The 12,319-nt window shown below is 36.5% G+C and overlaps 1 protein-coding gene across 3 annotated transcripts; it reads left to right on the top strand.

Moving 5' to 3' along the window:
- The first annotated feature begins 1,436 nt into the window (after positions 1-1,436).
- LOC115426292 (uncharacterized) lies at positions 1,437-9,960 on the top strand. Of its 3 annotated transcripts, none has more exons than XM_030144299.1 (9): positions 1,437-1,531; positions 2,592-3,338; positions 3,749-3,828; positions 4,037-4,117; positions 4,220-4,279; positions 4,433-4,495; positions 5,107-6,970; positions 8,597-8,767; positions 8,988-9,960. In XM_030144299.1, exons 2-9 carry the CDS (start codon positions 2,630-2,632, stop codon positions 9,275-9,277), a joined length of 3,318 nt encoding a protein of 1,105 aa, XP_030000159.1. In that variant the 5' UTR covers positions 1,437-1,531; positions 2,592-2,629; the 3' UTR covers positions 9,278-9,960. The 3 variants fall into 3 exon arrangements, with proteins under 3 accessions (XP_030000159.1, XP_030000157.1, XP_030000158.1); XM_030144297.1 differs by having other exon boundaries at positions 3,698-3,828; XM_030144298.1 differs by having other exon boundaries at positions 1,441-1,531; positions 2,596-3,338; positions 3,698-3,828.
- Positions 9,961-12,319: the final 2,359 nt, after the last annotated feature.

Genomic DNA, 12,319 nt, shown 5'->3' with positions numbered 1-12,319 from the left:
CAACAGTTTATTTAATACGTTCTATTTTGTCATTCAGTTTAAACTACTCATAATGTAAGATACAAACCTGGGTTAAGCCTATTGGTTTCATGTGACAACAAAAAATAGATGTAAAAAAAACAAACAAAAAACAAACACTTCTGACTTTTATGACTTTTATAACAGTTTTATTCCCAGTGAGTTTAAGTATAAAAAGACAAACTAGTAAAAATGTGTCATACATTTGAGAGCTATAATCAGCAATAAACTGGGAAGAAAGAAGATGCATATTGTGTGTTTAAGTATGAAGATTATATCATATATGGGTCCGATCAAGCAGTAACACGTGGACACATTTCGAGTTCAACAGTCTCTGTCATGTAAGCAGAGTCACTTATATGCATGTATTAGACATATTTCAGTAGGTATTTATAAGCACTTTAACATTATGTGTAACAAAATTTGGGAAATAGAATTTTTAGGTGAAAAATGTCAAATTACTCCTCGGTAACACATGGACTTGAAACGGACATCAATTTTTTAAGCTTTACGCACACATTCAAAACATGTGTTCTCGACAGAAATTGGTATCAGGTAGGACAAAACCTTTCAGATATTATGTTCAACTATGCTGAAAATAAATTTTGGAGTAAAATATTGAAAAGTCTCTGTTTTATTGACATGAGAATGTGGTAACACGTGGACAGGCTGCCATAGTAACACATGGATGACTCTTTACCATTGTATGCATCACCCAAAATGTTGACTCATTTTTTTAAAGCAACAAGCCAGATATGATCACAATGCTTTATTAAATGTATTTAATATTAACACAGTGTTATTTACATCGTGTGGTGGTCCATACTAATATGGGTAAATACCAAATAAAGAGTAATTTCTCAGTAACAGTTCACAGAAAGTCTCTTTAAATGTGACAGATTGATTACATTTTCACATTTTTTAGGTAAAATTTTTAGCATCAAATTCAAGCTATATTTTTATGTTGGAGGTATGGCTATGGTGTTGGTTGTAACATTTTTCTACAAGTGATATTTAAAAAAAAAAAAAAAAGATAATAGTTCCATAAAACAGAGATCTTTAGCTAAAAACTGAGCCCACTTGATAAATGATGAGTTCAAATTTACTTTTTTATGTTGATGTTCATGTTGATTGGACCCACATTTGTCAAGCTAAACTTAACAAAACAATGAGGATAATGTACCTCTCTACTTCAGGTTAATTTAAAAAAAAAAGTTACATCTTTATTTTTTGCTGTTTTTAGAGGATAATGTGTTGTGAATAGAGGCTTTGAGCTGTGTCATAATAACACAACAGCAAACCTTAATGGAGATATGGGGACTATACAGTCACTTAACAAAGTAACCGATAGGTGGCGGTGGTGCACTTTCAAGCTAGTTTTCAAACTGATAATGAAGCTAAGAGAAGAAGGAGAAGCATCCACGGACGCCATCTTGAGTCCACAGCTGTAGCTAGTGATAAATACAAGGAGCTATGGCTGAACAACGGCTACTGTTTACAGTGATGTTCACAGGTACGATACTCCTGTTTTAACATTCTTGGAGAAAATTATACTTATTTTCTACAACGACCAGCTTAAGTACTTGGCAGGTCTTTAGGAAGTCGTTTTTGGTCCTATAAATATTTCCGAATTGTTGCAATCTAGTAGGCTAACAGCTAATAGCTAATTAATGTGAAGAGATGTCTGAATGAACACTTTACAGTTGTTCAGATGCTTTTTACAGATGTGCACTTAGTGTTAACTTTTTAGACATAGCTACCGAGTTTCTATAAACATTTAAGAGCCTGAGGGCTAGTGAGTACTTTCCTGCCATGCTGCTGAGAAAATAAGTCGCATTGTTTGTATTGTTAGCTTTGTTGATCACAGATGCATTAATAGATTGATAGTAATGATGATATAGACATATTTTTAGAAATGCAAATGACGAGATTTTGGAAACTATTAAAATGAATTGCTAATCGTCACTCAGATCTACCCTTACGAATTGTAATTTACGATCACCATGATTGCATTATGTAGAATTAGCTTTACATTGTTGAAAGGTAAAAGTTTCTCTGTGTACACTTTAAGAATTCATAATAACTGTACAATTTGCAAAATGCACGTGAAAAAATAGCAGAAACTATTGAAAGTAAAAGGAGTTGTCATGAGTAGACTCGGATTTGCCGTAACATCTGGATTCTTTAAAAAGGGATAGCTACATACTCTGTGTTCATTGATTATTTACACTTTATATCTGTATATGTTTATTATTATTATTTTTTTAGCTCTTCTTAAATATATTGAATTTAACTATGCAGACCATGTACATTTTTGAAGATATGTCTTCAAACATACAGTATAGTAAAACGAAACTTTTGGCTAATGCATTTGGTTTCCTGTTTTTAAATCTTGTCACATATTCTGTCACACCTGCAAAATATTTATGTGAACTTTCTACATTTACGTTTTAGTCTGTAAACAGTTTAAATGCAAGCCACATTATATTGAGTCAGATAGTCTGAAATGATCTGAAAATAACAGATGCTGTGTGACATAATGACTAAGTGGATATCTTGTCTTGTTTTTTTAGACAGATTTCACAGAATAATAAACTGATGGGAATGGAGGATGATGGATAACGCAACAGGAAATAAGAGCCACATACCATGTCCTCTGTGGACAGGACAGATTAGCTGGTCTGCAGCTCCGACTCAGGGAGCTCTCCTGAATTCTCTGTCCACCTCTCAGCAACTCAGCCTGGGCTCACCCTCTGATCAGAGACCACAGTATGATCAATTACAGCCGCCCGGTCTGAACTGTCTGAGTGACCTCAGCGCCTTATCAAGAAACAATACTAATCATACCAACCTGTTCAAATCCCCCCAGATGAGCATCAGCTCTTCATCAGCCTCGCTGTTTGCCAATACTGCTGCTACCCCGAGTACATCTAACATTATTTCTTTTGTTCAGCTGAGTTCTCACACATCATCATCCACAGCACAAACTGCAAACCAAGGCAAAACTATACCCCCACCTCCCCTCCAGCAAACAAACCAAGGATCCCAGCCTCAACATCTACCACTCACATCCCACGACTCTTACAAAGCTTCGTTTCAGCCTCCCTTACCCAGTCAGAGCTTACCAAATGGACCTCAAGATTTGCCCATAAGCCTGCCATCATGTTCACAGCATGCAACCCAAGAACCCCAGAACAAATCTCAGCCTGCTTTTGAGGGAATGAGTGCAGAGTCTACTGGTGTTGCTGGTTTCACTCACAGCCGTACCTCATCAGTCTCGCAGGAGCAGCATCAATGGATACCTTCATCACACTGCAGTGGTAAGCTGCATTTGTAATGCCTGTGGGTGAAATAAATTAGCTAAGCTAAGATTAATGAAGATTTTTACTTCTTGGATTTTAGCATTTTGCAAGCTTACCAAATTGTGTTTGATACACAGATAAAATTAAATAATACACAGATTTCAGGTCTTTAAATTCAGTTCTTTTTATACTTTGCTGTTGTAAATTTAGCTGTGACTGTGTTTGAGTTGAAGTTCATTATAACATTTCCATCTTGTCTTTAAGGACATTGTGTGTGTGTGCGTGTGTGTGTGTGTGTGTCTTTTCAAGAAATGGATTAAGTTGGCACAGAGACTCACAAACTGGTGCTAAACTACAGTATCTCTGTTCATTTGCAGAAAGCACATTAGATAATAACACTGTTGGATCGTCCCTTGGTTTTTCTTCAGGAGCTGGAGACAAGTCGGTATCTGATGCAGCTGCTCAGCCAGACAAAGAGCCATCACAAAAACGTAGTACTACTGCACCGGTGAGGATATGAGCAGCATCAGCATTCAATAAAAGGAACTTCATTTACAGATGTAGATAGTATGTTGAAAAGTCTGTACATGATACATGAGGCATGTGCCTTTTTCCTGAAAGTAGTGACTGTTCATTTTATAACTTTGACTCAAAAGAACTACAAAGTGTTAAAAGTTTAACACCTCTGCATTATCTCTTATTATTTCTGCTTTTAGACCAGAAATGAGACACTGCGATCAGTGCTTTTACAACAGCGCACACTACTACTTAACAAACTAGCAGACCTGGATAAGCTGGTGAGTGTAATGAAGTGATATTTTGAAGAAATTGTAATTTTTTTTTAGATAGTTGTTACTTAAATTTTATGTCTGACAAATGTACTTTGTCATCCAATGAAGCTAAAAACATTGCCTCCAGATGACAACAGTGATGGTCAGACTTCACAGTCAGGTGTTCAGGTAGGTGTTTGACTTTTCTGTTCACAGAGGAAACACACTGTGAAAAAGTTTAGATCAGCATTTCCACATCAATGAGAACAAGTACCACTTTCACTACGACAACTCTGAGGATGAAAATTTCTTGTTTATTTTGCTGTTTGGTTTGTTTTTCAGTCACATCTCTCAGATGATTGTTCATCACCTGAATCTTTCAGTGACCCCATTGAATTTGCAGAGGTTTGTATGTTTTACGTAATACTTAAAAGTTCATCATTTAAGAAGTTTATGTTGTTGAGAGCTAATCATTTGTTAATATAAACCTTTATTACTAAGCTATTAACATTCTCAGTTGCCTATATTCTTAGCAACCGCCACAATATACTGATTTTTATGTAGAGGTTTTGAGTTTATGGTTCTATCTAACCTCTACTACTGCAACTGTGGGAAAGACTGGTTATGTTTAGTTTAGAAATACAATCAGTCAATTTCAGCAGACATCCAGCTCCTAGCACAACACAGTAACCAGCATAAACTTCATGTAAACACACAAACACACCCAAATCATACGTAGAGAACCTTTTGATAGTCTATTTTTGTTTTGTTATTTCTTAATTCACCTTGGATAGGATTAAATATGGCAACTTCAAAGCTCCGTGATCAGAAGTAGAGCAATGAAAATTATGTTTTTGGAATACCAACCCAACAGATTTGATTAAACTAAATGTCTAAAGTTGATCTTTTTATGTTCACTGTATATTAAAAATCTCTGATCATTTGCAGGTATTTGTGTCTTTGTTACAGTTATATGTTGCTGATTTTTTCCTCTAAATTACTTGTTTTCTGTCCAGGAAGCAGAAGATGCCATGGCCGTGTCAGAGGAAGAGAGTGATCCTGATTTCTTCCCCAGCAGTGATGGCAACTTTTCTGATTTCATGTCTGTTTCTGAGAAGGGATCTTCAGATGAGTCCAGTCCTACCACCCCCTCTGTGTGTCCAAGACGTACTCTGTCAAGAAAGCGAAAGGCAAAATCAGGCAGCCCTGTGTTAAAGGACGAGGACACGACTCCAACAAAAAAGAGACGTACAATGAATCAGAGGAGATGCTCAGCTCTGGTATTGCCTTGTATAAGTTCTAAAAAACAAAAACGTGTTTATGACAAGAAGAATTATTGTGTGTTTTGCTCTAAGCCAGTAATTAAAATGGCTCGTCACCTTGAGACTGTCCATAGCGATCAAGCAGAGGTCGCAGCTGCATTTCAGTATCCCAAAAATTCCAAAGAGAGACTAAAGATATGGAACAGACTGAAAAATAAAGGAAACTTTGCTCACAATAAAGACGTGTTGAGAACAGGGAAAGGATATCTCGCTGTTCGAAAAAGACCAAGAAAAGCTGGACAAGGTCATGAGTTTGTTCATTGTCTTTACTGTCAAGGACTTTACTGGAGCAAAGCTTTGTATAGACACATGAAGAAGTGTCCAGAGAGAGACAAGAACGAAAATGAACCAAAGATCGGAAGAAACCGGCTGACATTACGATGTGTGCTTGAAACTTTAGATCTTGACATAAGTGGCGGTTTGAAAGGAATTCTGTCTTCGATGACATATGATGCTGTGACACAAGCCGTTATAAATCACAAGATTATTTTACAGTTTGGTGAGACCATGTTTGACCAGCATGGAGCCGATATCAAGAGACATAACTATATTAGACAAAACCTTCGCCAAATTGCAAGACTTGTGCTTGAAGCTCAAAAACTCACTCCTTTAAAGGAGCTGGAAGACTTCTTTCTGCCCTCAAACTTCAAACATGTTGTGTCTGCAGTCAATGTTTTGGCAGGATACAACTCGAAAAATAAAACCTACAGCAGTCCTTCACTCGCAATTAAGCTCGGCTACCAGCTGCAAAAGCTTTGTGGCATTGTTGAAAGTAATGCTGAAAGTTGTGGCAATGCAAGTCTAGCTGAGTCTGCACGAAGCTTCCTCACTGTTTACAAGAACAAATGGAATAACCTTGTTTCTTCAGGTGCATTAACGACTCTTAAAGAGACAAAACTTGTTACAGAAAAGAAGGTGCCTTTTGCCCAAGATGTGATGCGCCTAAATTCCCATATGGCAAATGTTCATGTTGTTGCTGAGAAAAAAGTAAGAGACCGTCCATGTGCAGAAACGTACGCTCTTCTAGCAAAGGTAATACTTGCTCGCACAATTCTTTTCAACAGGAGAAAACCTGGAGAGGTCTCAAGAATCCAGCTGATAGATTTCATGTCAAGGAAATTGTCCAACACCCACAGCTACATGAGCTCATCCCTCTCAGATTTGGAAAGAACCATGTGTGGATTCTTCACCAGAGTTGAGATACGAGGAAACTGCGGGAGATTAGTCCCTGTTTTGTTAAAGCCGTCGTTCGTCTCAGGTCTGGAGCTTCTTGTGAAGATTCGTGGAACATGTGGCGTCCCAAGTGAGAATTTCTTCCTGTTTGGACGACCAAACGCACTGTCTGCATACAATGGAGCAGAATGCATCCAGATATACGTCAAAGAATGTGGAGCTAAGCACCCTGAAACACTGACAACAGCCAAGATTCGGAAGCATTTTGCATCAATGTTGCAGATGATGAACCTGGATGAAGATGAGGCCAACCAAATCCTCGGCCCTAACAATTATCAAGTCCTCCAGCAGAGCACCAGGGTAGAGGACGTCATGACCTCAGACGGTGAGAAATACCCTAGATTATTCAGAGGAGGTGCCTGATGTGTTATCTGTACATAGCAGTGAAAAAATTATCACTATTGTAACAGCTTGTGTTTGTCTGTGTAAACCTGTATGCCAACCAGTTCAATTCAAGTTTATTTATAGAGCACAAGTCATGCACAAGGCAGACTCAATGTGCTTCACAACAGGTATATAACATAAAAACATAAAAAAAAGACACATAGGGCTTTACAGAATTAGTTGGATATGAAAGCAAACAACAGTCAAACAGTAGAAGTAGGGAATGGATTAATGTCCTGGCCATCCCCCATCTTTAGACCCTCCTTCTTGGCAAGGAGAAACTCCAAAAACCCAGTGGGAAAAGAGAAACCTCGGGGAAAACCACAGTGAAGGAGAGATCCACTCCCATGGCTGTAAATGCACCAGTACTGATGGACATCCATTTGCGGATGTAGTTCCAGTATGTAAAGATGCAGTACGGTGGGGGCACCTGAGGGGATCTGTCTAGTCAGATGAGACAGGTCAGGGTGAGGAGGTCCATCCACATAGGTGAGGGTGGGGGATGTGGTCTGGGGTCACAGGTCAGGTCAGGACACAGATGAGTCACTACCTGTATAGTTCGTTGTCTAATGTAATGTAAAGAGTTTCCCTCCTCCAAACTTTGGGACATTTTCATGATTTGAGGACATGAATAATCTTAAATTTTGTGTTTGTCCAAATCATTTGAGATCGTCCTCCATGAATAGTACAGCCACATGATTTTTAGCCTGATATGCTACCATTAAACATTAATTTGTGTTTTAAAATAACCAGATCTATACAGTACCAATTTAGAAATCATATATGAAGTCAACACTTTATTTACATTCTAGATTCAGCCTCATATGATGTCAAATTCAGTCTTTATTTATATTGTCCTTTGAAATAATAGCACAATATATGGATTTACACATAAAAACTGACTTTATATTGACACCTGTCTAAAAAGTCTCATTTGGTATTGTGTGGATATTTGTACACATTTAGGGCGGAGCTATGAAACATTTAACAGATATATATATATATATATATATATATATATATATATATATATATATATATATATATATATATATATATATATTTTTTTTTTTTTTTTTTTTTTTTTTTTTTTTATTATTTTTATTGTTTGATTTCTGTGCAATACAAAACAAACATTTGGGATACATTGACCATAAAAACCTTTGTGACTAACAACTGGTTTTAGTAATGTGATGCTGAAATGACAATTGTCCATTTCTTCCATTTATTATGACACTGCTCTTCTCGAGTCCTCAATCTGTGGGTCAGAATCTCCATCTTAAAATATTTAATTCACAATTTGTAGCCATTCGTTAGTTGTAGGACATTTAACAGATGTTTGACAGATGTTGCTGACTGAAAAGCAGAGAAACTGATCTTGAGGAGTCTGTTTTTTCTATAAAATCAACTGTATCACTCACCTGATCTGTCAAATACTTCAGGCCTTTTATCACTGTCAAATATACCACGATACAACACTTGATGAGAGTTGTGTCCTTTGGTGTGACGTAGCTCCCATTCACAGGGTACAAAGGCTTGATGATTTGTCTTTTTGTCCTTAATGCAGGGACGTTTCATCCTGATGGGACACAACCAGGTGCATCATGGAATCACAATCAGTTTTCCGGTGAATGCCATCAACCAGCAGGTCTTTATCAGAACCAGATGCATCAAGCACCAACAACAGCCAATGGGACTGAACATCAAAAACCTGCCTCCTTTGACAAACCACGAAAGGGTAAAAAAAAAAAATTATAAAGTTTTCCAATATTTGCTTTTTGATATATGTTTACATCAGTGTTGACAATCATGTTAATAATAAGGAAAGGTGACTAATGTTTTTACCATACTATCAGAACAAACAAATAGCAAATTTAGCAAATATTTAGCAAATATGACACTTGTTAAAACCTGTTGAAGTTGTATATTCATTACAGTCTGTTTGTCTTTACACACAGCTCCTCAAAGTAATGGCAAACAGAAATGGGAGGAAGCAGAGGTCCGTGCTGTAGAGAGACACATGATGCGCTTCATTCAAGGACACAAGGTGCCTCAGAAGTTTGACTGCATTCAGTGTCTCGAAGCTGAACCAGAAGCACTGAGGACGCGTTCATGGAAAGGTGTGAAGGACTACGTCAGGAACAGGATCACTGCCCTGAAACGACAGAGTGGCTCTACTCGAACTTTGTCCACTAACAGTGACTGGCCTGTGCAAGAGGAGAGCAGTGGATATTTTCAGCAGCTATAAATGTGACATTTTGTTGATGGCAAAATGTTCTTGTGCAATCTTCCCTCCTAATTTTTCCTCTTCTGTTTTGTATGCATCAACCCTTTGTTTTCCTCTTTGTTTTTTTTATTCTTTATGGTCATTTCTGATACATATTGTAAGCTTTTTCTAACATGTTGACCAAGAAAATTTGATGGTTAATTTTTATATTGCACTTATTCTTGTCATCATTCTTGTTAACTCTAAAATGTAGCTGCAACAACTAACCAGCAAGTCAGTTGGAGAAAAAAAATGTGACTGTCCGGTTGAAGTCAGTGAAACGTGTTTAAGTTTTTGACTTGGTGGGAAATAAAAGCTCTTCAGACTGTGCTTTGGACTGTAGCAGGTTATCAGGGACTATTTTCAGTTCTTTTTTTTCTATCCCTTTATATGTTGTAAGTTTAAGAATTCAAGACAAATCAGTTGTGCTAAATTGTCTTTGCAGCCCTGCAGTCTAGTACAGATTTTTTTCAGACAGATCTCATGCTGTTTGTTTATCCGTTACACAGTTTTGATTTCTAAAATTTGAAAGCTGCTGTCTTAGGTTGTATTCTGCAAAGAAGCTATCTGGTATAGTATTTTGTATTCAGTTTGAACATTGTATGCACATTTACAACAATCTTAACTTCCAATAAAATATAAGATACTGGTTTTGTACAAATTCAGCTATGAATGATAGTCTTAAAGTTATTTCACCACACTGTCAGTCCTGTATGAATGACCGTTAGAGTAAGAGTCTTGCCCAACATATAGCCACTAAAATGGATCAGTATACATTAACCCATAAAGACCCAAACATCCATCACTGAGCTAAACCATCTACTTATTTAAAATTTTTAGTAACTGTTGATCCACTAATCCTATCAATCCATGTAAATAATTGGTGTAAAATGCAGTTTGTCATTTTTTCATAGTCATCAAATATGACCTATTTAGAGGCTCTGTAGTGAACGTAGAAACACTATCATCTTTTACAACATTGATTCACCAGTAAAACCCATGGAGTAGGATCAATGACAGTGGATGGAAATGCTTGGTTTATGTTCAGTTAATGATATATTTTTACAGAAAAAGTGACTTTTTCCGCAGTTTTCTCTGTTTTTGATATAACTGTCAACTTTATCTGAGCTTTTGAGAACATCTTCATGATCAGTAAATTAAATACAGTAAAATACCTGATTTATACTGATAAAATACAAAATGCAGAGGATAATACTACAAATAAATGGTGATAAATCACTTAAGAAAGGTTAGATTTTGAGAAAATTTCATTTGGGAGCTGACACAAAAGTAAGGCTGGGTCTTTATGGGTTAAAATGATAGTTTAGTTTTATTTCAAGCACATAAAATCAGATAAATAACCATACTACATGTCAAACAAAATTTTCTGCATTCACATTCACTTTTTTAGTCACTTCACACAATCAGATTTACATAATCAGCCTTTTTTAATATGAACTATAATATTTGTACGCACTTCGCATACAATCATTAATAAATGTAATAATATCTCCTAATTGTTATAGTCTGGTTTTGTTAATTAATTAATTATAAATAGGCAATGCACAATAATATCATATTTTATGCATTCTTTTATATTCTATTTAGATATTCACTTATTCAGATAATGTTCTATATTTTGTTATTATAGTGGATTTATACATCCTTTTAAAAGCAAAAACTGAAGAGGACATTTAAAAGTTTTGGTCCAGATAATTCCACAGATGTACCCCTCTGATAGAGATATACTTTTTATGTTAGTTCTACACTTTATTTTCTTGAAGATTTCAGTTCCCCTTAAATTATAATTACTTTGCCTTGGCTCAGACATCTCCTGTAGACTGCAGGGGAGCATATGGTCATGGGCTTTATACATTATGATAAGAGTATTAATGTCGACAAGATCGTGTAATTTTAGAGAATTTAATTTTATAAATAGGGAATTAGTTGGAGCTAAGTAAGTAAGTAAGTAAAGCTTTATTTATATAGCACTTTTGAAAACAACATGTTACAAAGTGCTTCACATAAAGGGGAGATAGATCATTAACATCAAATGAAATTTTAAGCCAATTTACAGAAACCCAACAGAATCCTCCAGGAGCAAACACTTATGACTGGTGACAGTGGCGAGGAAAAACTTCCCTTTAACAGCAAAAACCTCGAGCAGACCCAGACTCCTGAAGGATGGCCATCTGCCTTGGCCAGTTGGGGTTAGAGCGAGAAAGTAAAGGAGGAGAAAAGAGAGAGTGATAGAGATAGAGAGAGACTGGGGGAGAGGGGGGAGGTAGGGGGAGACACATGCACAGATAACTAAACTAGAACATGTATAGAACAGTATAATAAACACTATCGTAACTATATGGATATGTGAGTGATGACGATAAAGATGGAGAGAGGCAGGACCACAGCAGCAGGTTCAGAGATAAAGGTGGAGAGAGGCAGGACCACAGCAGTAGGTCCAGAGATGATCTTAGGAAAACCTGTGAAGATCCAGGGAAAAACCGGTGATGATCCTGGGAAAACCTGTGAGGTGATAAAGCACAGAGACTCCAGGGAAGAAGTCAAGTCAGTAACATGAATTCACTGGGGCGTAAACAGAAGAGATTTAATGAAATGCTTGCTTATAAAAGTGAATTTTAAGAGTCGCTTGAAGGTGTCTATAGAATCTGATGATCTGATGTGATGGGGAAGACTATTCCAGAGGGTTGGGCAGCTAAGTACTGCGCTTGATTGACAATTCGAGTTGCCTTTTTTTTTTTTTTTTTAAGTAAGAACATGGAATTAATATTTGATTTACACAAATACATTGGCATTAGTAACATTTAAGTTTATTTTAAAAACTTTGTTAAAAGTGTAAGGTCAGTTAAATTACGGATCTATTTTTAAGACGTAAGTAATAAATATAATGTCAGATAAAGTCACAAGGAACACAGAGGGCATTTTAGGAAGCATAGAACTAGTACATTTGCTGCAAATAAATCTGAGAATATGAACTGACTTTTTTTAAAATTATTATTATTATTA

This window comes from Sphaeramia orbicularis, chromosome 9 (assembly GCF_902148855.1).
Source record: "Sphaeramia orbicularis chromosome 9, fSphaOr1.1, whole genome shotgun sequence".
In the NCBI taxonomy this organism is placed as follows: Eukaryota; Metazoa; Chordata; class Actinopteri; order Kurtiformes; family Apogonidae; genus Sphaeramia; species Sphaeramia orbicularis.
The sequence above is the reverse complement of the archived record's forward strand: the minus strand, read 5'-3'. Positions and strand labels throughout refer to the sequence as shown.